The 22,019-nt window shown below is 50.1% G+C and overlaps 10 protein-coding genes across 10 annotated transcripts; 6 read left to right on the forward strand and 4 right to left on the reverse strand.

Moving 5' to 3' along the window:
* Positions 1-579: 579 nt before the first annotated feature.
* On the reverse strand, positions 580-4,678 carry atg11 (autophagy protein ATG11; the record flags this gene model as incomplete). Its single annotated transcript, XM_056955157.1, has 3 exons — positions 580-4,338; positions 4,402-4,513; positions 4,611-4,678. The coding sequence occupies 3 exons, from the start codon at positions 4,676-4,678 to the stop codon at positions 580-582; spliced, it is 3,939 nt and encodes a 1,312-aa protein (XP_056809491.1).
* Positions 4,679-4,928: 250 nt separating this feature from the next.
* On the forward strand, positions 4,929-5,760 carry N7506_005865 (centromere protein H; the record flags this gene model as incomplete). The annotated part of the gene is made up of 3 exons (XM_056955158.1): positions 4,929-5,106; positions 5,163-5,334; positions 5,394-5,760. The coding sequence occupies 3 exons, from the start codon at positions 4,929-4,931 to the stop codon at positions 5,758-5,760; spliced, it is 717 nt and encodes a 238-aa protein (XP_056809492.1).
* A 2,759-nt stretch (positions 5,761-8,519) lies between these two features.
* On the forward strand, positions 8,520-8,949 carry nhp6 (high-mobility group nucleosome-binding protein; the record flags this gene model as incomplete). Its single annotated transcript, XM_056955159.1, has 3 exons — positions 8,520-8,580; positions 8,639-8,734; positions 8,789-8,949. 3 exons carry the CDS (start codon positions 8,520-8,522, stop codon positions 8,947-8,949), a joined length of 318 nt encoding a protein of 105 aa, XP_056809493.1.
* A 2,204-nt stretch (positions 8,950-11,153) lies between these two features.
* Positions 11,154-11,567, forward strand: N7506_005867 (uncharacterized protein; the record flags this gene model as incomplete). Its single annotated transcript, XM_056955160.1, has 1 exon — positions 11,154-11,567. The coding sequence occupies one exon, from the start codon at positions 11,154-11,156 to the stop codon at positions 11,565-11,567; it is 414 nt and encodes a 137-aa protein (XP_056809494.1).
* Positions 11,568-11,655: 88 nt separating this feature from the next.
* Positions 11,656-12,996, forward strand: N7506_005868 (uncharacterized protein; the record flags this gene model as incomplete). The annotated part of the gene is made up of 5 exons (XM_056955161.1): positions 11,656-12,080; positions 12,135-12,207; positions 12,272-12,494; positions 12,577-12,694; positions 12,753-12,996. The coding sequence occupies 5 exons, from the start codon at positions 11,656-11,658 to the stop codon at positions 12,994-12,996; spliced, it is 1,083 nt and encodes a 360-aa protein (XP_056809495.1).
* Positions 12,997-13,741: 745 nt separating this feature from the next.
* Positions 13,742-14,899, reverse strand: N7506_005869 (CCDC174 family protein; the record flags this gene model as incomplete). The annotated part of the gene is made up of 1 exon (XM_056955162.1): positions 13,742-14,899. One exon carries the CDS (start codon positions 14,897-14,899, stop codon positions 13,742-13,744), a length of 1,158 nt encoding a protein of 385 aa, XP_056809496.1.
* Positions 14,900-15,207: 308 nt separating this feature from the next.
* On the forward strand, positions 15,208-16,387 carry N7506_005870 (homoserine dehydrogenase; the record flags this gene model as incomplete). Its single annotated transcript, XM_056955163.1, has 2 exons — positions 15,208-15,238; positions 15,309-16,387. The coding sequence occupies 2 exons, from the start codon at positions 15,208-15,210 to the stop codon at positions 16,385-16,387; spliced, it is 1,110 nt and encodes a 369-aa protein (XP_056809497.1).
* Positions 16,388-16,784: 397 nt separating this feature from the next.
* N7506_005871 (uncharacterized protein) lies at positions 16,785-17,339 on the reverse strand (the record flags this gene model as incomplete). Its single annotated transcript, XM_056955164.1, has 2 exons — positions 16,785-17,099; positions 17,319-17,339. 2 exons carry the CDS (start codon positions 17,337-17,339, stop codon positions 16,785-16,787), a joined length of 336 nt encoding a protein of 111 aa, XP_056809498.1.
* A 586-nt stretch (positions 17,340-17,925) lies between these two features.
* Positions 17,926-18,804, forward strand: N7506_005872 (SDR family oxidoreductase; the record flags this gene model as incomplete). Its single annotated transcript, XM_056955165.1, has 1 exon — positions 17,926-18,804. The coding sequence occupies one exon, from the start codon at positions 17,926-17,928 to the stop codon at positions 18,802-18,804; it is 879 nt and encodes a 292-aa protein (XP_056809499.1).
* Positions 18,805-19,795: 991 nt separating this feature from the next.
* On the reverse strand, positions 19,796-21,806 carry N7506_005873 (caffeine resistance protein; the record flags this gene model as incomplete). The annotated part of the gene is made up of 8 exons (XM_056955166.1): positions 19,796-19,840; positions 19,934-20,204; positions 20,285-20,489; positions 20,555-20,596; positions 20,669-21,000; positions 21,065-21,084; positions 21,155-21,343; positions 21,411-21,806. The coding sequence occupies 8 exons, from the start codon at positions 21,804-21,806 to the stop codon at positions 19,796-19,798; spliced, it is 1,500 nt and encodes a 499-aa protein (XP_056809500.1).
* Positions 21,807-22,019: the final 213 nt, after the last annotated feature.

Below are 22,019 nucleotides of genomic sequence, written 5' to 3' on the forward strand. Positions count from 1 at the left end.
GTTACTGCATCATACCTTGTGCTTTTCGAGCTTATACTGTGGATAGTCGAGTAGTTATGCCATGCCCAGGTGGGCAATCGCGAGCCCGGTCTGGGACAAAGCACAGGTCGCTTCCCTCTGCTAGACAATTGGGCAGATCACTTGAGCAATTATATTTGACGAACGGGTTGCATTGATGGGTATCTGAAAGGACAAATTCAAAAAAAAAAAAAAAAAAAAAGCACGTTGCCTGAATGGCGTCTCGAGTAGATCACGCATTGTCCACAAGAGGTGCAAAAGCAAAGGGAAAATAGGAAGAAAACTCAAAGTTTGAAGCAACGCCATGATGTCAGTTTCTGGAAGCAGTCTATAAGGCGCCGCCCTCAAGCCGATAGTCAAGAGACCACAGTTTCTCCCAGGGGCGAGATCGACCGGACTGTCGGCGGACCGATTTGGACGGCGAAGGGGCGGCGCCACTTGTGGTTGGTTCAGCCGAGGCAGACACAGATCCCTAAGTCAGATAGAGCGTGTTAGCCTCAGTGCCAAATGGAACCAAAGACCCGGAAATGATGGATGGCAAAGCTAGTCATTTCCTACATTTCACGGGCCGGAGAGTTGATCACGGCGAACCTCGTCGTTGACCTGAGCAGCATCCCTGGGCGCCGAGCCGGCATCAGATTCTGCGGGACGAGCTATTTCACTGGTAGATTCGACAGCATGTTGAGAGGGCGTAGGGGTTCCCCGTTTGGAATTGGAGCTATCGCGGCGACTGTCTAAGCTTCTGGAAAGGGTCTTGGCAACACCACCTTCATTCGTAGCACGCTTGAGGCGAATACTACCCTTGGCATCGACGTGCGCCGAAGCGACTGTGCTCTTTGCGATCCCTGGGGTAGCAGGCGCGCCGGGCTTTTCTTCTACCGCATCCAGCAAGTACCATCGCAGGCCGTCTGATAGCTCGAATGGGTTCTCGTCGTCCAGGGAAGCGCCGTCGCTCGCGTCTCCGAGGGAGCGACGATCCGGGACGACGCCATTTAATGATTTGGAGAGATCAACGACACGCTCTTCGATTTTGGTGATACGTGCCAGCAGCCAATCACGCGCTTGTAGTTTGTGGGAGTCTAGTTCGCGAAGGAAGAAGTGCGGCGCGCCAACATTGAAGGCTGCCCAGGAGCGGATGGCCTGGTTGCGCGTGGGAAGGAAGAGAGCCAGATCACCCTCCTTGAAAGAGCGATAGGCGATCTTGTCGTGAGCTTCAACCTGTATGCGATGGTACTTGTCGCGGTAGCCACGGGCTTCCTTTTGCCACTTGCGGGCTAAGACTTCGATGTCCTTCACACGCTTGACGACAACGTCACCAAAGACCGCGACGTCGAACTGAGCCAGACTTTCCATGAAAGCTTTGAATAGATTGTCTTCATCTTCTAGGCTTTCGGCTTGCATCCAGCCCAAAAGCGCTGGGTCAGGTCTGATCGACACAATGCCTGATTGGGCAAGGCTTTCACCGAGGCTCGAAGAAGCTGTGAGCTTCGAAGCACGCTGCACCACCAGTTGGCCCTCTTGCTGAATGATAGTGAAACCCAATTGTTCCAGCATTCGGCCCAGCTTCTCAACTTGTGAAATTAGTTGCGTCGAGAGCTCATGTGATTTGGTACCTCGAGCTTCAAACCGCGCCATGACTTGTTGCTCGATCTCCGAGCTGGCACCTGCCTTGTTCTCCCACACTGCAGCTTGTGCCTTGGATTCTTGTGCCAGACTCTCAGCCTCTGCCAGGTGTTTAGATAGTTCGGCCACTTGGTGAAATAGGTCTGCGTGTTTCTTCTCGCCTTCGACAATCTCTTCGCGCAAGGCCTTGGAGCCGTTTTCTCCGGTCTCAATCTGAGAGTGTAACGAAGTGAATTTTGATCGCTCACCATCCAATTCGCTATTCACTTCTTCCAGCCTTGATCGCTCTTGGGAGAGCTCTTCGGCTAAACGCGAGGCTTTCTCTTCGCATTGTTCCAGGCACTTTGTCCGCTCTTCTGCTTCTGTCTCGAATTTGAGAATTTGCTCTTCCAAGGCCTTATTCTCGGTGGTGGCCTGGGCCATGCTTGCCTCCACATTATTAGCATGGATGGACAAGCCCTCGGAGAGAACCTCAATGGCTTTGATGATATCGGGAAGCTCAGAAGGCACGGCTCCCCCTTGTGAGAGATTCATGAAAATAGCTTGAAGAGCCTGGTGGTTCTCTTGGTTCTTTTGCGCTAGCTCCGATTGTTGACGCTCGAGATCAACAATCTTGAGTTGCAGGCTTTCCTCGGTCCCTTGCCGGCTTTCAATCTCTTTGTTGAGATCAATGATCGTTTGCGCGTCTTCCGCAGAGCCTGTATGCGCAGTTTGAAGGTCGATCTCAAGCTGGTGCATACGCTCGTCAATCTCCTGTCTGCCATTCTCTCGGCTGTCCATCAGTCGATCGAGTTCTTCTTCCATCTCCTCTGTGCGAAGCCTGAATTTCTTCAGCTCTGCATCCAGAAAGCGACGCTCATCTTCGAACTCGCGTTGACGTGCCTCGAGGTTGCCGATAAGATCCTTCTTGGTCGATTGTGCCTCTTGAAACTTGTCCGAATTGGTCTGACGTTCGACATGTGCTTCCTTGTGGAGTCGCTGGACAGAATCTCTCTCTGCTGCTAATTCTGCTTCGAGACTAACGATGCGCTGGATGAGTGCCTTCTCTTCGGGAGACTGAGTAGCCGAAACACGTCGCGACGAGACAGATGACCGACGTGAGAGTGTATCCGGATGTGGGGAAGCAGGAGAGCCTGGAAAGTCGGGACCGAAATTCCCACTCGATGGCCGGCTCATTTGACTCTGGCGGTGCAGGAGGTCTTCCAACTTTCTCACGCGGCTGTCAGACCCTCTGAGCCTGTCCTCCAATTTCGTCTTCTCTTCTTGCAAGCTGCGGACTGAATCATCCGCGCGCAAAATGGAGCTCCGACTCAGGTCAAAAACGCTTCCCTGCTTGAAGGCTTTGGCTCGCCGTCTCTGCTGTCGAGTTGGAGAGTCTAGGTCTTTCAGCTGTTGGGTCAGCTCTTCTGCCAGATTGGCCATGGAATGTCTGGTCTTCAATTCATCGATGTAATATTCGATCTCTTTCCTGGCGACATCAGGCCATTCCTCGTCTTGGCCCTGTAGGTTGACTTCGATCCCCGGCGCAGTGGAATCAGTGACTGTCACAAAGTCCCCCATGCTCTTCAGCCACTTCTTTCTCCGGCGCTGCTCCTCATCTCGGAGGACTGCCATCTCCTCAACCAAGCTCAAAGAGTCGGACTTGACTTTTTCGCTCCATTCTCGCCGTCGTACGGATTCAATGAGAATCGAGCCATAGACCATCGGCATCTGGAAAACCGAGTAGATCACATCGAAGGCATTGCTATCCAAATCCAAGTTGACAAGTTGGCCATTGACATCAGCAAGTCTAGACTCAAGGGATGAAATGGTGCGCATGTGTCTGATCGCGGTCCTCTCCGCCTCTGTTCGACGCTGTACAGCCAGTACCAGTGCTGCTTGCAACTCGGCTCCAAACTCCAGGAGTGTGGGGAGAAGGTCTTGGGTATGATTGAACGCAAGGCGAGATATGTTTGCCAACGTTTTTTGATTGTTTGGCAGGCCAAGAACATGTTCATAGTCTGATCCAATCTTCTTAGCAATGGTTTCTACCTCCTCGACCAGTCCATCCACGCCTTCGAAGTTGGACTCCGCAGCCTCGTCCACCAGCTGTTGGGTATTTGAAGCGATCTCATCAATCGCCTTCTCAATGCCCTGAACGTGGTTTGCAAAGGTTGGCATCACATGGGCTGCTTCTACCCCAGCGCGTTGAACCTCTCCGGAATCGACAAAGTCGCGAAGTGTGCCGCTGGGTCGGTCTTTGTCCATCTTGGGTGTGGATGGGCGCCCTAGCAGCGGGAAGTCCTTCCGTGCAGGTATGTTGCCCAGGGTGGAAAGAGCTTGCTGCCAACCATCCAAAGCTGCCCGTTGTTCTTCCAGCAGATTGTGGGCCCACGATTGCGCCTCTTGGAACCGCTCTTCCAGATGGCCGACATGAGACTTCAAATTCTCCAGAGCAACGCCCACGGCCCTGTGTATGACATCGGTTCGCTCGTTATGTTCCCGCAGGTGCTTGTCGATCGAACCACACCGCGTGGACAGGTCGAGCGCCCAATTGCGTCGCGCCATATAGAGGTTCCGCCATGCCTGTAGGTCGTTCTGATCTTTGAGGGTCGCCGGGGGAATTCCAGGTTGGAAGGGCTCAGGCGGAGGAAGTTCCGGGAATTCGACGTCTCCTGGCTCGCTGATATATTGTCGGTCGTATACAAAGATTTCATTCTGCGATGATGCCCTTCATGTTAGCAAGCGCTAGGACGCCTTTGCAGATGGTCCATTCCTTACTTCCGTAGCCAGGGTCTGTATCTTGACATTCTTTCCCCGGGCGGTCATCAAGATCTGCCGCGGGGACGGGATCGAGGTATTACGAACGATCCATGACTTCAAAGCATCGGGACTAGAAACAAGGCACTTGCATCAGTTGTGATTCTTACAGCCGTCACAAGCAAGATCAGGGGGTTCTGTTATTCACAGAACACACAAAGGAAACATACGAGGCAAAGGCAACTGGATCGGCCAGGAAATGCTCTCCCGTGTGAGCGATGTAGATGTGCAACGACATGCCCCCCCTCTAGATCGGTAAGTGTAGAAGCTCCAGTGGTAGTAAAATCAGAGAAGAATGCAGGCTTATCCCCATGAGCATAGGATGTTGAACCGAAAGAAATCCGAATCCGAAAACGAGAGTCCTGGAGCCCCCGATCAGGCTGGTCAGGTTGAAGAAAGGTTGCTGAGCGACGCTCTCTGGTCAGGGAAGCTCCACCGCCTCCGGTCTTATCTTCATCACAAGATGCGCCCGCCATCGATCTGCGTTTATGGCTGCAAAACATGGCCAGTCGCTGCCTCACCTGCAAACGGGTGAGGTGACACTCTTGAATTACGCTGCAGATGACTCTCACGATGTCATGACCTTGTCAGACAAGGAGGCCTTGGTGCTACAGCTCTACAACCAGATCCAGGAACAACAACTGGAAAAAGCATTTCTAGAACAAAGTGAGTTCGCTTGACGCTTCATCTTTCAATCTCTAATCAGTCTTGTTTTTAATCAGAACTGGAAAGCGCGTCGGGTGGGAATGCCGAGGAGCAGCTCGCGATCGCGGAACGTGAGCTCCTGGAGGCGCGATCTACCTACACGGTCAGGAGGAAAGCCGTCCGCACGATCCTCATGACCGACCCGATCCTCAAAGCCGTCCACCTGAAAGCTGCTACTCCCGCCGAGAGGTACGGACCAAGATTTTCCCCCTGGGCCAGACCGCGCGGTCTTTTAACAAATACGATAGGGCCCTGCTCCGTCTGGTAAATCGTCGGGACGTGCTTGCGCTTGCACATGAGAATCTTGCCTCGGCGCATGATTTGGTGATGAAGCAGATATTGAACACCGAAGTGGAAAATATAAAGATCAACCGCGACAACCAGGAGCTAGTTCGTCAGCTACTGGAGCTCACAACTCAGGATTCATCGTGGAGGGACAAGCTTCAAGGCTCGCAGCTATCGCAACTTGAAGAGTTGGAACGGGATTTGAAAGCCCACAAGGCTCGGTGGGAAACCATGAAAAACATTGCAAGTGCAGTTGTGGTTGCAAGTGGATTAGATTGGGCTGATGACGACATGCTTCGCGCTCTGGTGCTGGATGAAAGCGATGATTGATTCTATTTCCTTTTCCTTTTTAGTTCTTTTAGCGTGTGAATGAATGTTTCTTTATTAACTTGGCACGAAGCTATCTCCCTTTCTTTTAATGTATGAAAATATGTATGTCAGACACATTTCTATGTTCTACACCTGTGGACTATGAGAAGGGTGGGTTGGAGCCGGATCAGTAGACTCAGCTCAATGTGGGTGCTACTTCTTCCAAGAGCTTCTCAGCTTGACCCACCAGCTTATATTGCCACTTGGGAGGAACGCTGTGGTACTACAAAATGCGGAATGTACTCCGTACTATATGTTAAGTCGGTGTACGGAGTAGATAATCACTTTATAATTGAGGCAAGGGTTGATCTAGTTTGAAATGGATAGTCTTTACTCCGTAGTGAAAGATATACGGAGTAAAGAATGGGGGGAGGAAATCGCCAGGTATCAGATTACATGGAGCTTCGATTACCGACGCGACTCTTCGTTGTATGACGCTCCTCTCGGAAAGGCAGGAACATCAATACAGGTGGGTTCAGATGTTTTGATACAGGTACTCCGTATGGTAAGTTAAAAAGGCAGATCTGCTTTCTTCCGTTCAAGTGCATTGACGTCCAATTTATGAATTGCCTAGGCATTCTTGATATGTCAATTCCCCTAGCAGACACGGTTGTGCGTTAGCTTGCGTGTCTGTATGGAGTAAGTCAAGTTCCTATCTCAGAGACCTACATAAAGTAGGGGTAGGGCAATATGCCAGTCTACACGGCTAGTTATATTGGAGACTTTATCCGTAAGTGCAGACTGTACTCTATTAGCTTGTGATGATGGTGTGATTCGGATCTGTAAGGAATAAGACTACCATCGTTTCAAAGCCTACGGTATCTCGCTCTTGTCTCACTCCGCACCATGCATAGATAGTGCTAGTAATCCTAGGCGTATCAGTTTGGGATAATGATAGGCACTGTGCTTTTATTTGTCCGTTGTCCACGTCTACACCAATCCTTCAAGGCCGCAACAACACATGAAATGAGAAAGTGAAGACCTGGGTACCTCTCCGGCCGTATTTCCAATTGGGGGTTACGCTAAAAGGGTACGCCACGCTTATGATTGAGCAACCGTCCGCCCTTACCTGAATATACCCATCCTATGTACGGAGTACTCCGTACTCCGTACATACTTTGCCTTTGTAATTGGGTTTTCTCCATGGCACAAAATGCTTGGACTGTATGTATGTAGTAGCTTTGGCCCCGAGAACCTAAGTAGAGTTTGCTCTGTTTTGATTTTCCATATCTATCCCAAAAACCAGTCTTGGACGGGTCAACTTCAGAGAGCATGGGCCATACGGAGTACAGTACTCTCACCTTGGAATGTATACCGCCTTAGACCAGTCCTGCTACACCAGAGGTATCTTTTGTATACACTTTGGTACGTACACATGACCTTGCAAAGACTAGGGCCATCACACGCGTGTCGTTGCTCTTCCGTATTCCCAAGCAGGCTGTTTGCAAGAGCTCTTTCACATCGTGTCTACTTTGTAATCTGAACTTTGGTACCTAGGTAATACAATCAAAGGTGCTTTGCCTCAGCTTAAGTCATTTGAAACATGGGTTCTTCAAAAGTCAGCTGGCTCATTGTATGGCTTTGGGTGGTCATGTTGGGCTTTCCCCTTCTCTGAGCTGGCTCATAGCTGGACGACGGCTACTGCGTCTAAAGTAATTTGAGATTAGTTACGGTATGTCTAAGGAGTACCAAGTCCAAAGTACAGATTTAAAGGATCACTGAGAGAATCTACTGTACTCCGTACTGTAGACGGGTAATACGCATGTACTGGCTACCGCGCCGACCACCAGACTGGCCATTGAATACCGCGTATTGAATACCCGTACGTTTGCGCGGTTTATTAATAAGACGGAGCAAGACGTAATTCTCCACAGAGTACGGGAATGATGGACTCATTTCAATACAGCGACCAGAAACGCTTTTTATCAAAGAAATGGAGAGTACAAAGTAGAGAAAGATCAATGATTGCCATAGAGCAATTGTTTCATTGACTCTTTTGATGAAAATCCAGCGAATGGAGGTCAAATACGGTGTTTCTATAGTGATGTGAGTGTAAATTACCGGTATGTACATTCCCATCGGCGAAACGGCCCTTGCTGTGGTGCCGTCCCCTCTCTTTGCTACTACTACGGCCCTCCCCCCTCTACTCTCTTCTTCTCTTACTATCTTCCTACACTGCCAAACTCCATACAATCCTCTCCCATACAAAAAAAGGTACTGCATACCCTACTCTATATCCCGACTATCAACACTTCTGAGTCGCTTTTCCACCACCACCACCACTCTCTTTGTTTTTTTGACTTCTTCTACCCCCTTTTGAGTCTTCTGTTCTCACTTCATTGCCTGTGTCTTTTTTTCCCTACCCTCGTCGCGCTGTCCATATCATCTCGCGCAACTCACTAACTAAACACAGTTTTAACCTTTTTTAAATCACATATTCGAAGTTCTCATACTCGAATCTATGTAAGTTTTGAGCTGCCTTGATTCATCAATTCCACGTTCTTTGCGGTCGCAAATGCCCAATTTGCGCGCAACGCGCCTGAGCAATCCGTCGCGTCCCCTCTCACTTCCCACCACCACCACTTGACCTCAAGAACGCGTCTCAATTGCCTAGACAGTTCTCTGCTCATCTGCCTTGCACGATTTTTACCCCATCCCAACGCGAAACCGTTCAATTTTGCCTCCAAATCATCGACCGCCTCTAATCTGGAACAGTCATCATGCCTAAGGAGAAGTCCACCCGCAAGGCCCCCGAGAAGCGCCAGCAGCGCCGCAAGAAGGGTCAGTGATCTCAATCCCGCATTCCCCTTTTGGATGAATATGTACTAACTTCCCTCAGACCCCAACGCCCCCAAGCGTGGTCTTTCCGCTTACATGTTCTTCGCCAATGACAACCGCGACAAGGTCCGCGAGGAGAACCCCGGTATCAGCTTCGGTATGTCTCATTTCTAATCTCGGCTCAAATCAGCATGTCTAACAACCCCTACAGGCCAGGTCGGCAAGCAGCTTGGTGACAAGTGGAAGGCTCTGAGCGAGACCGACCGCAAGCCTTACGATGAGAAGGCCGCCAAGGACAAGAAGCGTTACGAAGAGGAGAAGGCAGCTTACCTCGCCAAGGGCGATGATGACGAGGAGGAAGAATCCTCTTAAATGTCTTCCATCTGACTTCATCTTCGACCTATGGGCGTTTGTGTTTCTCTAATGGTTTCTGGTTTTATTTTTTTCGGACGGTTTCGTGCACGGCTTCTGGATTTGATGGACACGGAAGGGTTTCTTTGCTTCTGAGCTGTCTTGCTCATCTTCAGGGTATCCAGTAATCAATAGGAAATCACTCTTAACTGGTGCCAATGCCCCGTGAATTCTTCCAAAACTACAGTATTTAACAGATCAAATCGTAACACATGTTGCTTTGTAGTCTGAAATGCCACTATTCAGATTGCAAAGCTCCTGAAGTTTCTGCAGCTCCAGCTCGAAGCTTCCTGTTTCGGCCCCACAAAAGCTGGGGGTCCGACTGACCGCCTGCGTCATTGACCGCCCGGAAACTCCGGGGGAAAGCTTGAAGTTTAACCTTGCGCTTTGTCTTTGTTTCTCGCCGTCTCACTGTGAGCAGTACACTGGCCTTGAAGAGATGAATATCTGAGGTCGGATATAAAGATCCGGGACCAGGTACGGAGTACCAACATGAATCCCCCATGATCTTACAGATCACATCGGGCGCATGCTAAGAAACTGCATGTCGGGCATTGCTGTATGTGCCCTGAGATGCACTGACACGCATGCACCCAATTTCCTGCGATGGCTCAGATGTCGATCTATCTAGCGGCGAATGACTCTTCGTCAGGTCAGAACTTATTATTTGCCAGATTTGACCGGCCTCCGGGTGTGTGCTTTGAGCCTGGAAATTCCCCCTTCGACTTGGGCCAAAAGACAGTTCTAAGATGCAATACGGTCGCTCTCTGGTCATTGATTCTCAGATTGTAGAAGTGAATATTGTTAATTCTGGCGCGAGGCTACAACTTGTGATGCTACTTATGTATCAAGCATGACCCTGGCATCCCAAGAAGGGGCTCCAGGTCATTGGTCCATTGCGAAATATGGTAATATATCACCCAGTAAGTACAGGTCGTCGTACTCCGTAGTACATATGTTCATCCATTTCAAGTGCTCCAAGTCCAGTCTATAGATCAGATTGTAGGCTTGTGCATATATCAATGTCATTGTGGAGTGGGGATGACCTCGGGAATTAACTCCGCAGACATTGACTTGTGGAATATCCCTTCCAAGGTAATGCCTAGCGGAAGCATCTACATCCTTCTAAAGTATCCCAACTATACTTCATATAAATGAGCATGGGTCCACTGAGCCCTGGTCTGATAATATTGCATTCATCGGCTAAACATGCCCCGCGGCTGATCGCATCAGTGCGTCTACGAAGTCTATACGGAGTAAACTGTACGGAGTATATCGCCTGGCTATTTGAAGCCGCAATACCAGAGTCAACCGGACTAAAACCATCTAAGTGCTTACAAAACAGGCTAGTTAGTCACAATGTCGAAGGTGGATGCTAGGGCTACAGATCAAGTGGTTATAGTCAAGCTCCGACGGTCTAGAGCATCCAGGCCCACTTGGAGCTAATCGCTGGGGTGGTCAAAGAGTACTCCTCACAGTGCTTCGTAATCAGTATAGTTTTGCAATTAGCCCTAGAGAATTCCCAGCAATAAAAGGGCTATTTCGCTGCCACGAATAATACTCTTCCTCATAGTTCCTTCTCATAACATATTGAGATACTGGCATTTCAAAGCCTGACAGTGGCCATGACACATAGAATACAGTTCAAGCTTGAAAGTACCAGGAACCCTTCCAGTGTCTCGGATTTTGACTCTCACAGCCTCACGGTAAATGATGAAGCCATGAATTCCCCACATTTAGGGCTGCGAGTGAACCATGGAACTTCAGAGTCAAAAAGGAAAAACGGAGGGAGTATAGATAGTGTATAGTTGAATAGTCGCTTAGCTGCTGTAGTCACATACTTGCATACTTGCATACTCGCATACACCGAGTACTCCGTACACCGACTATGGAACAGATGGCCAACACACCAAACTCCACCCCCGCCATTCCCACGCGAACACGTCAATTGTCGGACGCAAGGGAGAACCCTGTCCGTGAGCCTCACGGTGGTTCCATTAATTTCCAACTTGGTTGACTTTGGTTAAATAATCTTATTTCGGTGCATGTGAGCTTATTGGCTTTGTTCACGCCAAATTTTCCGTTGCCCCTCTATTTCTTTATTTTCGGTGAACCCCTCCACAACGAGAATAATCCACGATTTATGGCCTGATATTGTGGACTCCATGTCTCTGGGCTCGTCTGCAGATGACGCTGAGGGCGTCGCCGTCTGCTTTCACGCTTTCCGTGCCCCTCTCCCTGAACATACGGCGGAGGTGACCTCTATCATTTCCGACCTATACGCGATCAGCGCATCGCTGTCGCATTTGGAGGATCTAGACAGGGACCTGCGCTATCGCCGTAACTTCAGACTCTATTCAGACCCGCTTTCATTGACCCTGGCAAGTCTCAAATATACCCTCGACGACATTCTGGCATTTCTCCACAACCTCGATTACGATAACAGTCCGACAGCATATAAGCGCGTATGGGTGGGATTGAAGGACCACTTTTGGGTCGAGGCACAAGCTCCTCTAGCGACTCGTCTAGCAAAGTATAAGACAATCCTTAGAGAGATAGGCGACTTGGTGAAAGAGTAGGCTCTTCCCCCCCGCAAACGCCGAAATGCGGAGTTGCGGAGATGCCCATGTGTGTTTGCGTGTGTACTCATCTGTGATTGCTAGGGACATGCCAGACCCTCACTCCCTCTCAGGTGTCAGCACTAGCCTGAAGAACCTGTTCAACGCACAAGTAGTGGATGTGAGGGAACGCGTCAATCGCGTGCCGCTCCGCCGCAACCCCTCGTTTAGTGGAAGCGCTGAGCCTGTGAGCCCCGGCAGTGATCGAAGACCGGGAAGACCACGACGCACCTCCTCATACGAGCGTGTTCGTCCTGCACATATGTCTCCTCGATCGCCGACTTCTCCGTCCACCGGCACTTTCTCGGATTTCTTACCGTCCGTCCCTGACGTGCCACCCTCTCCGATGACATCGACAACATCGGGAACGACTGGTACCAGCCGCTCGGCGAACACTGATTCTCTGAGAAATCACTGGGCTAAAGAGGTGTTTAGACTCTATACAAGCCACCCATTACCTACAACGTCACGGAGGTGAGTCGCCAAAAGGTTTTATCTACTGCTATATCTTAACAAAAGCCATCACAGATCCAACTGTCAGGGTGAACCCTACCCTGATGCCAAAGAGACACTCCTGGGACGGGGATTTGAGGAGCTTAGTGTATAGTGAGTTGAAGCGCGTGCCCATACTGGCTATGTCACTCACAGGATGAAGCCGCCCAGAGTGCGATTCCAATATTCGAGTTTCCTTTTACATACGAAAGCGCGACTCCCACACCCGAATACTTTGCAAGGTCCCACATCGGGCAAAATCTAGCGATTATTACACTTTGCCTCTCGATTCGGTTGAGATCATACGAGATGGCTCTTGTCTCAAGCTGTTTCGACGGCGGAGAAACGGAGTAGAGCTTATTCTGTGGACTCAATTGAAATTCAAAACCATGGAAGGTAACATCTCGCTTTTGCAACCATCTGCACACCATCGTTGACTCATTGTGGAAATGACATGCTTACAGAGTCGGTTCAATAGATATGGTTGGTTTTCACCACACCGTCTGCGCCCTGCGCGCTCAAGACTTAACATGTGACTCAGAAGGGAGTCGGTTTCAGGACTATGAGCTGGACGGCGAAAAGGAACGTTATGGGGGGTAAGTCGATCCTGGTGTGTTGACTGTGAAGGCTGCGCAGATGGCTCATACTCTCCAGGCAAATTGACGACGACGGGTATCCACATGCACTACGGATATACGAGGACCGAGTGATTAAGTCAGTACGGCTTCAGGCCGCAGTGCTTCACGGCACAATGAAAAGGCAAGTCCATAGTCGGCGGCGGGAACCAAGTGTTAAGCTCGCTGACTTTGAAATGACAGAACTCCCGTCTGGAGTGCCTTCATCACCCATAACCTTCCCAATTCCCGCTGGATCAGGCTTGAGGGATCCCAGACAGTAGTGATGCGCGATGTCAAACCTGTGATCTTTATGTCTGCGGATGACTATCGTTCGCCGCAGAACCGTAATGGAAGCCTCGTTGTGAAGTTCAAATCCGTATCCGGTGAGTGATGACTCCAGACATTTGCTTTTGCGTTGCTAATTGGATATCGTTTCAGATGCTGCCGATTTTATGGACGTCATCAAAGAACTGTCCCAAAAGCGGCGTTAAGTGATGATGCCTCGCCAGGACTGTGACAGAATTTGGGACCACTGTCTAGAAAAGCTTTCCGGCCTAATGGACAAGGAATAATGCAGATATGAATACAATGATTGTAATGTCAAAGCATCGAGCATCTAGTCATTATGGCTGGCTCCTCTTGCGAATATGTTTATTTCAAGTAGCCATCCCGTCATGTTTCGTGCTCACAGAAGCCTGATCAAGTGGAGGTTCTTCAACTATTGTGATTACACCAATCGTAGATTCTCAGGTCGTCACTGCAAGTTTCTTGCCAAGTTCTGAGGCAAATTGACACCTTGGGACCAGAATCTACGCGATTCTACCAGACTACCTGATAGTTCACGGCAGTAAACCCAAAACAGCCCATGTATTCAATTAAAATTCTGCTATCTCAAAGGATGAAAACGACCGCAAGTTGGTTTGGCATAAGGGGTATTCGCGCACATAATAAAATGAAAATGGGTAAAGAAAAATTCAAAGGGCTCGCAATTGGGGCTGTTTGGGGCTGTCTTGGCAATTCTGGGACTCATTTCCACAGATAGAAGCGGTGCTTGGGGCGACGATAACTCGGTCTTTGCATGTCTTCGTTGCACAGAAAGTCAAGCTCCGGGTCAGGCATGTCATCTGGGTCGAAAACTGGGGGATTGAGTGCATCCTGACGAGCCCTTTCAGCAAGCATGATCTTATCGCGTGCGAGTTCCTCCTTCATCGCTTCCCATCTGAGATCGGCTGCGACTTTTCGTTCCTCCTCCAATTCTTCCCAGGTTTGCCGCTTAAAGAGTGTATGGAGCCGCTCGGCCTGAAGCTCTCCCATCTGCTTTCGGCGCTCATCCTCGTTTGTGGAAAAGCTATAGAAACCAGTTCCACGGTTGCGCACTTCCGCTTCAGCGTCGTAGTGCTTAGACTCAGGGGGAGTAGGCGAGCGATCACGACGAGCAGCGAGATGAGACATTTGCGACGCGATATTGGCATCCGGGTTAAACGCTTCAGATTGGATAGCTTCTCCATAGATGAGATTGTCGGGACGGGCTGGTTTCCAGCGCTCCTGGGCAGATGTGCCGCCGGCTTCTTCATTCTTTGCACGAGCAGATTCCGCAGCCTCCGCACGAGTGCCACGGCGGGAACGACCAAACTCATCTTCGTAGGAAACAACCGAGGCCATGTCATCATCTGATTCATCATGCTTCAAGTCATCTTCGTTTGCGTGCTTTTGATCGAAATCAATCAATCCCTCCTTCTCCTTGCGTCGCAGTCGCTTGAGATAAGCCTCCGGGTCGAGGGGATCAATTGGAGCGTCTTCGTCGTCGCTATCACCTGCGAGATGCAGACCCTTCTTCATGTCGTCGTACATCTGCGCTTTCTCTTCCATGCGGCGGCGAGAGCGGCCCAGTGTGGCGGTGTCGACGGAACCGATGTCTTGAGTCTTCAGATGAGCTTGCTTGAGTGCACGGTTATCATCCAGGAGATCGGTGGCAGCGCGCTTCTGGAGCCCTTTGTTGTGAGTTCCAAAGATATCGGATTTCGGAGTTTTGGAAGGACGCTGGCGCCCCTTGGGGGAGTCAGTCGCGCCTTGGGTGATCAGCGACGAGAGTTGGGAGGAGAAAGCGAGATCCGAAGCTGTCTGCTCATTGTTCTTCTTCTTGTTGCGAGGCTTCCCATACAGGAAGTCCTGGCTGGCAGACATGATGGCGTGCACAAGCAGAACAGCGCGTGAGATATTGCGAAGGGAGAAGCAAAAGAGCAAGAGATGGGGGGGGAGATCTTTCTTTCGTTATCGGTTATCGCGATAACGCGGCCCGGACGTTGGTGCGACTTACCGCTTTATTCTGCCGGAAGTCAGGCCGAGCATCGGGAGCAGCCCCGCAGCCCAGGCCCCGCCTCCCCCCACCACAGAGATCGCGTCAGTGACTCAAAGCAATTTTGTTCTTGAAGTCAAACTCTTGATCGAGCTATTCAAAACGACCAATTGGTTCATTTGAACAAATCTGAAACATGTCTAGCCCTATCTTCCTCGGCGTTGTTGGTGAGACACTCTATCTAGGCATTGAGGTCTGAATTATCTGAAGAGAGAAGTTCTAACAAAAATGAAACAGGTGTCGGCGGTGTTGGCACTGCGTTCCTTCAGCAGCTCGCCCGTCTGCCTAATGCTCCTCAGCTTGTGCTTCTCGCCCGCTCGTCCCAGACTCTTCTTGCCCCAGCTCCAGCCTACTCACCGGCTATCCCCGCCGCTGACTGGGCCACGGCATCCGCTGCACCATCCTTGACTAAGAGCGGTGCCCTCAAGGCTGAAGAGATCGCCACATACCTTGCTTCTGCCCCTGGCCGTGCTATTCTGGTTGACAACACCTCCGACATCAACCTAGCCCGCCAGTACCCCACATTCCTCAAGAAGGGCATCTCAGTCGTCACCCCTAACAAGAAGGGATTCTCTGATGACATTTCCCTGTGGAAGGACATCTTTGCCTCAGCCGCCCAGGGCAAGGCCCTCGTCTACCACGAGAGCACTGTCGGCGCCGGGTTGCCAGTCCTCTCCACCCTGAAGGACCTTGTGGCCACCGGTGATGAAGTCACCCGCATCGAGGGTGTGTTCTCCGGCACTCTCTCCTTCCTTTTCAACACCTTCGCCCCCGCCTCTGGATCATCTGATGCGCAATGGAGCGCCGTCGTTGCTCAAGCCAAGGAGCTGGGCTACACTGAGCCTGATCCTCGTGATGACCTGAACGGAATGGATGTTGCGCGTAAGCTCACCATCCTCGCTCGCATCGCTGGTCTTGAGGTCTCCAAGCCCGACTCCTTCCCTATCGAATCTTTGATTCCCTCTGAACTTGCGTCTCTTCCTTCCTCCGCGGACGGAATCTCCCAGTTCATGACTCGCCTTCCCGACTTTGATGCCGAGATGGCTAAGGTCAAGGACACTGCTGAGAAGCAGGGCAAGGTTGTTCGCTACGTTGGTAGCATCGATGTTGCCTCTAAGGCTGTCAAGGTTGGCCTGCAGTACTTCGACAAGGACAGCGCCATTGCTGGTCTCAAGGGCAGTGACAACATCATCAGCTTCTACACCAAGCGTTACGGCGCCAACCCCCTGATTGTCCAGGGTGCTGGTGCTGGTGGAGACGTCACCGCAATGGGTGTCTCCGCTGATCTCATCAAGGTTGTTGAGCGCCTGCAGTAGGTTATTGGTCTACGAAGATAAAAGAAGAAGTTCAAAATTGTATATATGAATAGCCTTCTAGCGAAAGCCGGCCAAAATAAAGCTCTGTATAGTGCTAAAAATCTTGGAACCTGTGAACACCAAATCAAGTAGCCGCCTTTCCCTTTCCGACCTCGGGACAATCTCAATTTCTTCCGTGTAGTATCATTGCAGTCTAAAATAAACAGCCAAAACTCTAGAGTCATCAATGGGTGGTATCAGGTATGAATGGTGCCTGTAGGTACCAACAGGTTCCAGACGAACACCATTGCCGGCCTCCAGGGCTCCGATAATTGCGTAGGTGGTCAGTTGCGCAGGTGTTAGCGGGCAACTTGGGTATGGAGGAAGCCATCCATGGATTATCAGTCGGTGCTAGAATTTACAGCATATCTGCATGCTTCCGAATACGGGGACCGTATTTGTAGAGCAAGTAGGGAACTGGAGTCATGGCCGCACTGATGGCGCCAAGAATAGTCAGAGTATACTGTACACCAATGGATCGATAGATTGGACCACCGGCCACGGTAATTCCTCCTGCAACAACGTATCTTGTGAAGACCAGGAATCCGAGCGCGGAAGCGGCATAAATGTCGTAAGAGTCGATGAGATACATGTATGAGATGATGAAGATAGTTGTGATCCCATAGCCAAAAACGACGGAGGCAATGAGCGGAGACCAGATGGAGATAGATGACTAGAGTAATAGGAACTGTGGTCAAAGTATACATGAATGTATCTACTTACGCAGGCCCAAGAACTGGTGTGTAGTCGATTCAATGGGGGGTTTCAGCGGGAGACTATCTACTGAGAAAATTACCTGAACACACGAGAACCTTGGAAGTTGTGTATATAACTTTTGCATATGCACTACTCCGTATTAAGTAGAGGCTTGAGCGGAACGCTCTCACCAAACCCCTTTAGAATGGGAATCCATGGATCATACTTTGGGTTCTCAGTGTCCAAAAAGTGTCCACCATTGCCTGATATTTTAGACACCTATACTCCGTACCAATGGGGTGACTCATTGAGAAAGCCTTTAAGCAGCGGTGTGGAGGCTAACAGGTAATGAAGGCTACTCACATCACACTCGGCTTTACATTATCTGCGATGCTTATCTCCGTCTTTTTTAGGATCCAGGGATATCACATTTCTTTGTTTAAAGATATGCCCAGGTGTGGTGCATCATGATCCCCAGTGTCTAATCTAATTCATTGGTTTGAATACTAGCCGTTACACTGTCCATACAATCCTTTCGCTAACCAATAAGCACTTGTTTAGTATATAGGAATAGGCCCGCTTTGCCAGGCAGTTGTGACAGGGATGCTTTAGTGGATTTACAGTTGAGCCGTTTGAACCGGAAACCCCTCATGTACGCAGGTCCCATCATATATGACATCAGACTATACATCCAGGACTAAAGGGCTTAAATTAACGTCCTCCCCGACCGGTCCTTGAACATCCTAATCTCAATTTCTTTAAGAACATATCCATTTATCCAAGAACATATCTATTTATCCACCATGTCTTCTACCTCCCGAATCTGGCTCATAACTGGCACCTCGTCTGGATTTGGCCTCGAATTGGCCAAAGTGGCCGCCAAGAGCGGAGATCGTGTATTGGCCGCTACTCGGAGTCCGCATAAATTAGCTGAGCTCGAGTCAGCCAATCCCAACATCAAGGCTGTCTATCTAGACCATAACGAGCCCCCAGCCCAGATCCAGGAAGCAGTTAAAACCATCTTAGCTGTTTATGGAACGGTCGATATTGTCGTCAACAATGCCGCCTACGTGCACACAGGAATGCTGGAAGAGGCCACTGCAGAAGAGACTCAACGTCAATTTCAAGCCAATACGTTTGGCCCTTTGAATCTCTATCGAGCCTTACTGCCTCACCTCCGTGCTAAAGGGTCAGGCACTTTGATTACAATCGGCTCTATGGCTGCCTGGTACCCTATGGCCGGCTGCAATCTCTATAACGCCTCCAAGGCTGCTCTACGCTGGCTCGGACTTGGACTCGGGGGTGAAATCTCCCAGTTCGGGATCCGCCACTGTTTAGTTGAACCGGGTTTCTTCCGTACCGAGTTACTGAACCCTAAAGCCAATATTACCCCGACCGACAAAACCTCGCGTCTATCGGCTTACAAGGAGGTCAACGATACAACCGACTCTAATTTTGCCGCCTTTAATGGCGCCCAACTGGGTAACCCTGTCAAAGGTGCGCAAGTTATCTACGACGTCACTACCTCCACGGGAGTCGCGGAGGGGAAATCCCTACCTGCTTTCTTGCCTTTAGGCAGTGATGCCAGCGAGGCGATTGGCAAGGCCGCATCTGAGACCTTGGCGGCGATTGAGGAATGGCGGGAGATTAGTGCTTCGACGGACTTCCCTAAGGGTTCGTAATTGAGCACTTGGTTTAATGGATATTCTGGGGGAATGTGCCCATCCATGCTGTCCGAGACAATGCACAAGTGCTTGCCCAAGGTTGTGCACGCGCTTGTCCTGCTTGTGGGCATGAGTTTGTATTCACAGGACCAGTGGAACGTTTCGCCTTGCTCAGCCCTTGGCTTTTGTACATAGAGGCCAGATTTTCCGCTCCTTTTGATCATATCACCAGTCAATTTTAGGGATTTGTTGGAGCTTTTCTCTCTCCCGTAGCCTTACATACATCACCGTCAAGGGACAGTCCCACTAGTTGCCAGCATTATGTATAGTTCGTCCCGCGCTTAGCAGACTCTGATTGGTTAAAATAGCCGCACTAGCCCTATCAGGCTTAGTCTATCTTAATCAAGTGGGGACCTCGGGAGCCTAGCCCCCTGGTATCCTGTCGGAGCACGCCCGGGCTGGTAACCTTGGAACTCACCCGTGGACCAGAATTTGTGTGGCATAGCTGAGCCCATTCCTTTTTTTTTCCTGGTATGAAATGCTGGTATATGACAAATCCCGCAGGATTTCCTTGAGTATGTATGCAGGTGGGTACACAAGGGTTCTCTATCGGCCCTTGACATTGACCCTTGACATTGACTCACAGTGCCAAGGTGCTAAGTAGAACTTGTTTGAATTAGGTACGAAATTGAAACCGACTTGACTGCTGATAGCAGGACTAGTTTCAAGGTAATCTCGGAACCCATGCTTCGGTACTCCGTACTTTTTCTACGACAGTTGAGTCATGTTTACTTGAGTATATAAAAGCTGATTCAATCAACTAGGTATAGAAGAATCCCAATATTTCTATCCTAAAACTACCTAACCAACTACCATGTATTTGTTGTACACCAAGATCCGTGAACCTGGAATTATAACCTATCCAGGTAATCCGTAGAAACCCAGCGCTTCTAAAATTCCACAACGATCTGCGCAAAATTATCCTTCCTTCCTCTCCCAGCGACTCGGCTTACTTGCTTGCATATTTACTCGACGAGCGCCATTTCTGGCCGTACTGGTTTGATTTTCGAAAGTTAGCACAGAAAGAAAATTCAAGAAACTCCAATGGTTTGCTAGGAACAAGGAAGGGTGAACTGGGAAAACGTACCCGGTACAAGACAAAGAGGGGCGGGATCATGCCGAGACTAATGAAGCCCAGAACACTAGAAGCCCATCCGATGCTGAGCGATTGCAGCATGCGTCTGGCAGCGAGTGGCAACGCTCCGCCAAATGCGCTGCGGAAGAAAGCGTTGCCGGCAAAGACGCCAGCGACATGGCTTGGGTATGATTGGCCCAGATAGTTGAGAACGGTCTGGAACGTGAGGTGGAATCCCGGGGCAAAGAAGGCGGTGCCGATGATAGGGAGGATCCAGTGGACACTGCTTGGGTGGTTAGTATTAACTCGGGCTTGAGCTAGTAGAGCGGAACTATTCAAACTTCAGAATGAAATCTCACATACTCTTCACGGGAGGTCCAGCCGAATATGAAGAGGCAGATAGGGATGCAAATTGCTCCCACTGCACCTGGCAGGATTTGCTCCTCGGGTTCGACGATTTCGTTGTTTGCCTCCTTTCGGGTTACATGGGGCTGGAAATAGTAATGGATCCAGAGCATGTAGGAGCTGACGGAAATGACTGCGCCGACGAATATACCAAAGAAGGCAACTGTAGATTTAATTGGGTCAGTCACAGAGTTGGAAGAAGAGGCGAGCTTGGAAAGAAGAACCTACAGCTTTGTTCCATTCCTGTGAAGCCGTATATTTCCCCGAAGACTAGACAAGGTAAGACAAAATCAGTGGACGTCTTTTCATCAATCAACCACATACACCAATTCATTCACTTACCGCACGGGAAAAACTCATACCAGAGATATAAAATCCCGTATATGAACATAGTGTGGATATTGATGAACAAGATCACAGGGTCAATGAAGGAGAGTCGGAAGTCAACGGCGATCTGCTCGAGCATCGCCCGGAACAGGTTATTCTCGGTGGTTTTCGCCTCACTCGGGCTGCAATACCTGTTATCCCCAGTTACCTGGCGCAGATGAGCGGCCCGACGATAGAGAATGTTGTCGGCCAGAGTTTCTGGGAGCAGGAAGAACATAAACACTGTCGACATGGCGGCGATTCCAGCGATCAACCAGAGTGCTGCAGACCACGAACCCCAGCGGTCGCTAATAGGTCTAATTAGCAATCTGGGAGAGAGAGAACAAATTAAAAGGCACAGAACAGACTTACACCACGGCGGTGCCCAGTAACTAAAGAGATGAAAAGTTTCAAGGTCAGGACCGTCCGATCATACTAGGGTAATTCACGGGGTCCAAACACCTCAGCAATGGTAGTGCCACCGATACAGGTGGGAGAGGCCCCCACTAGGCCACCTAGAACACGGAGAATGATAACGGTCTCTATGTTCTTCGCCAACGCAGCTCCGATGCTGAATAGACAGAAGGCCAGTGAGCCGAGCACGTAGACCGGGGTGCGACCGATGGCCGGCAAATTGGAAATGGGCGACAACTGAATATGAAGGACCAGTTGTTAGTGATTCCAGACTAGGGTCAACAGGTCCGTCGGGCTAGCTTACAATCAGCGGGCCTACACCATACGCAATGACAAACAACGAGAGGCCAAGCATGGCCACCTCGTAGGAGGCACCCAAGGATTCTTGGATCGGAGTCATACTGGCTGAGTAGATTCCTGGCGCCGTGTAAAAGCTGAGGTTGACTATCAGCACATTGCACAGAACCAGCAGCTTGAGCCATGATGGCCAGTTCCTGGGATTGGCCTGGTCCGTAGGACCGGTCCAATCCACCAGATAGACTGCTTCGGGCACAAGGTCATTCTTGGACGGATGGATGTCGGTATCTGCGGTCGCACGATGAGCGTTGAGGCCACTTGGCTTGGTGAACAGGCTTAGCATCCGACCAAAGGCCGTATCGCGAAGGAGAATGGCCATGAGACGTAACAATTTCGTGCGCATTTACTACTACAGGGTAACGGGCGATATTTAGGTGTTATCTACTCCGTACATTTACTCCTTATTGCTCCTTTAGACTTGTGGAATACGGAGTAATAGGAGACCCATTTTATTTCTTTGTTCCTAATTGGGGTCTAGCGGACCGGAGTACAGGGCATTCAGGGCGAAAAGCACAAAAAGGAGCTGTGAGTCATGTTTGCGGATTTACTCGGATTT

Source organism: Penicillium brevicompactum (assembly GCF_028827555.1).
Source record: "Penicillium brevicompactum strain IBT 35665 chromosome Unknown utg000005l_segment0_segment0, whole genome shotgun sequence".
Taxonomy (NCBI): domain Eukaryota; kingdom Fungi; phylum Ascomycota; class Eurotiomycetes; order Eurotiales; family Aspergillaceae; genus Penicillium; species Penicillium brevicompactum.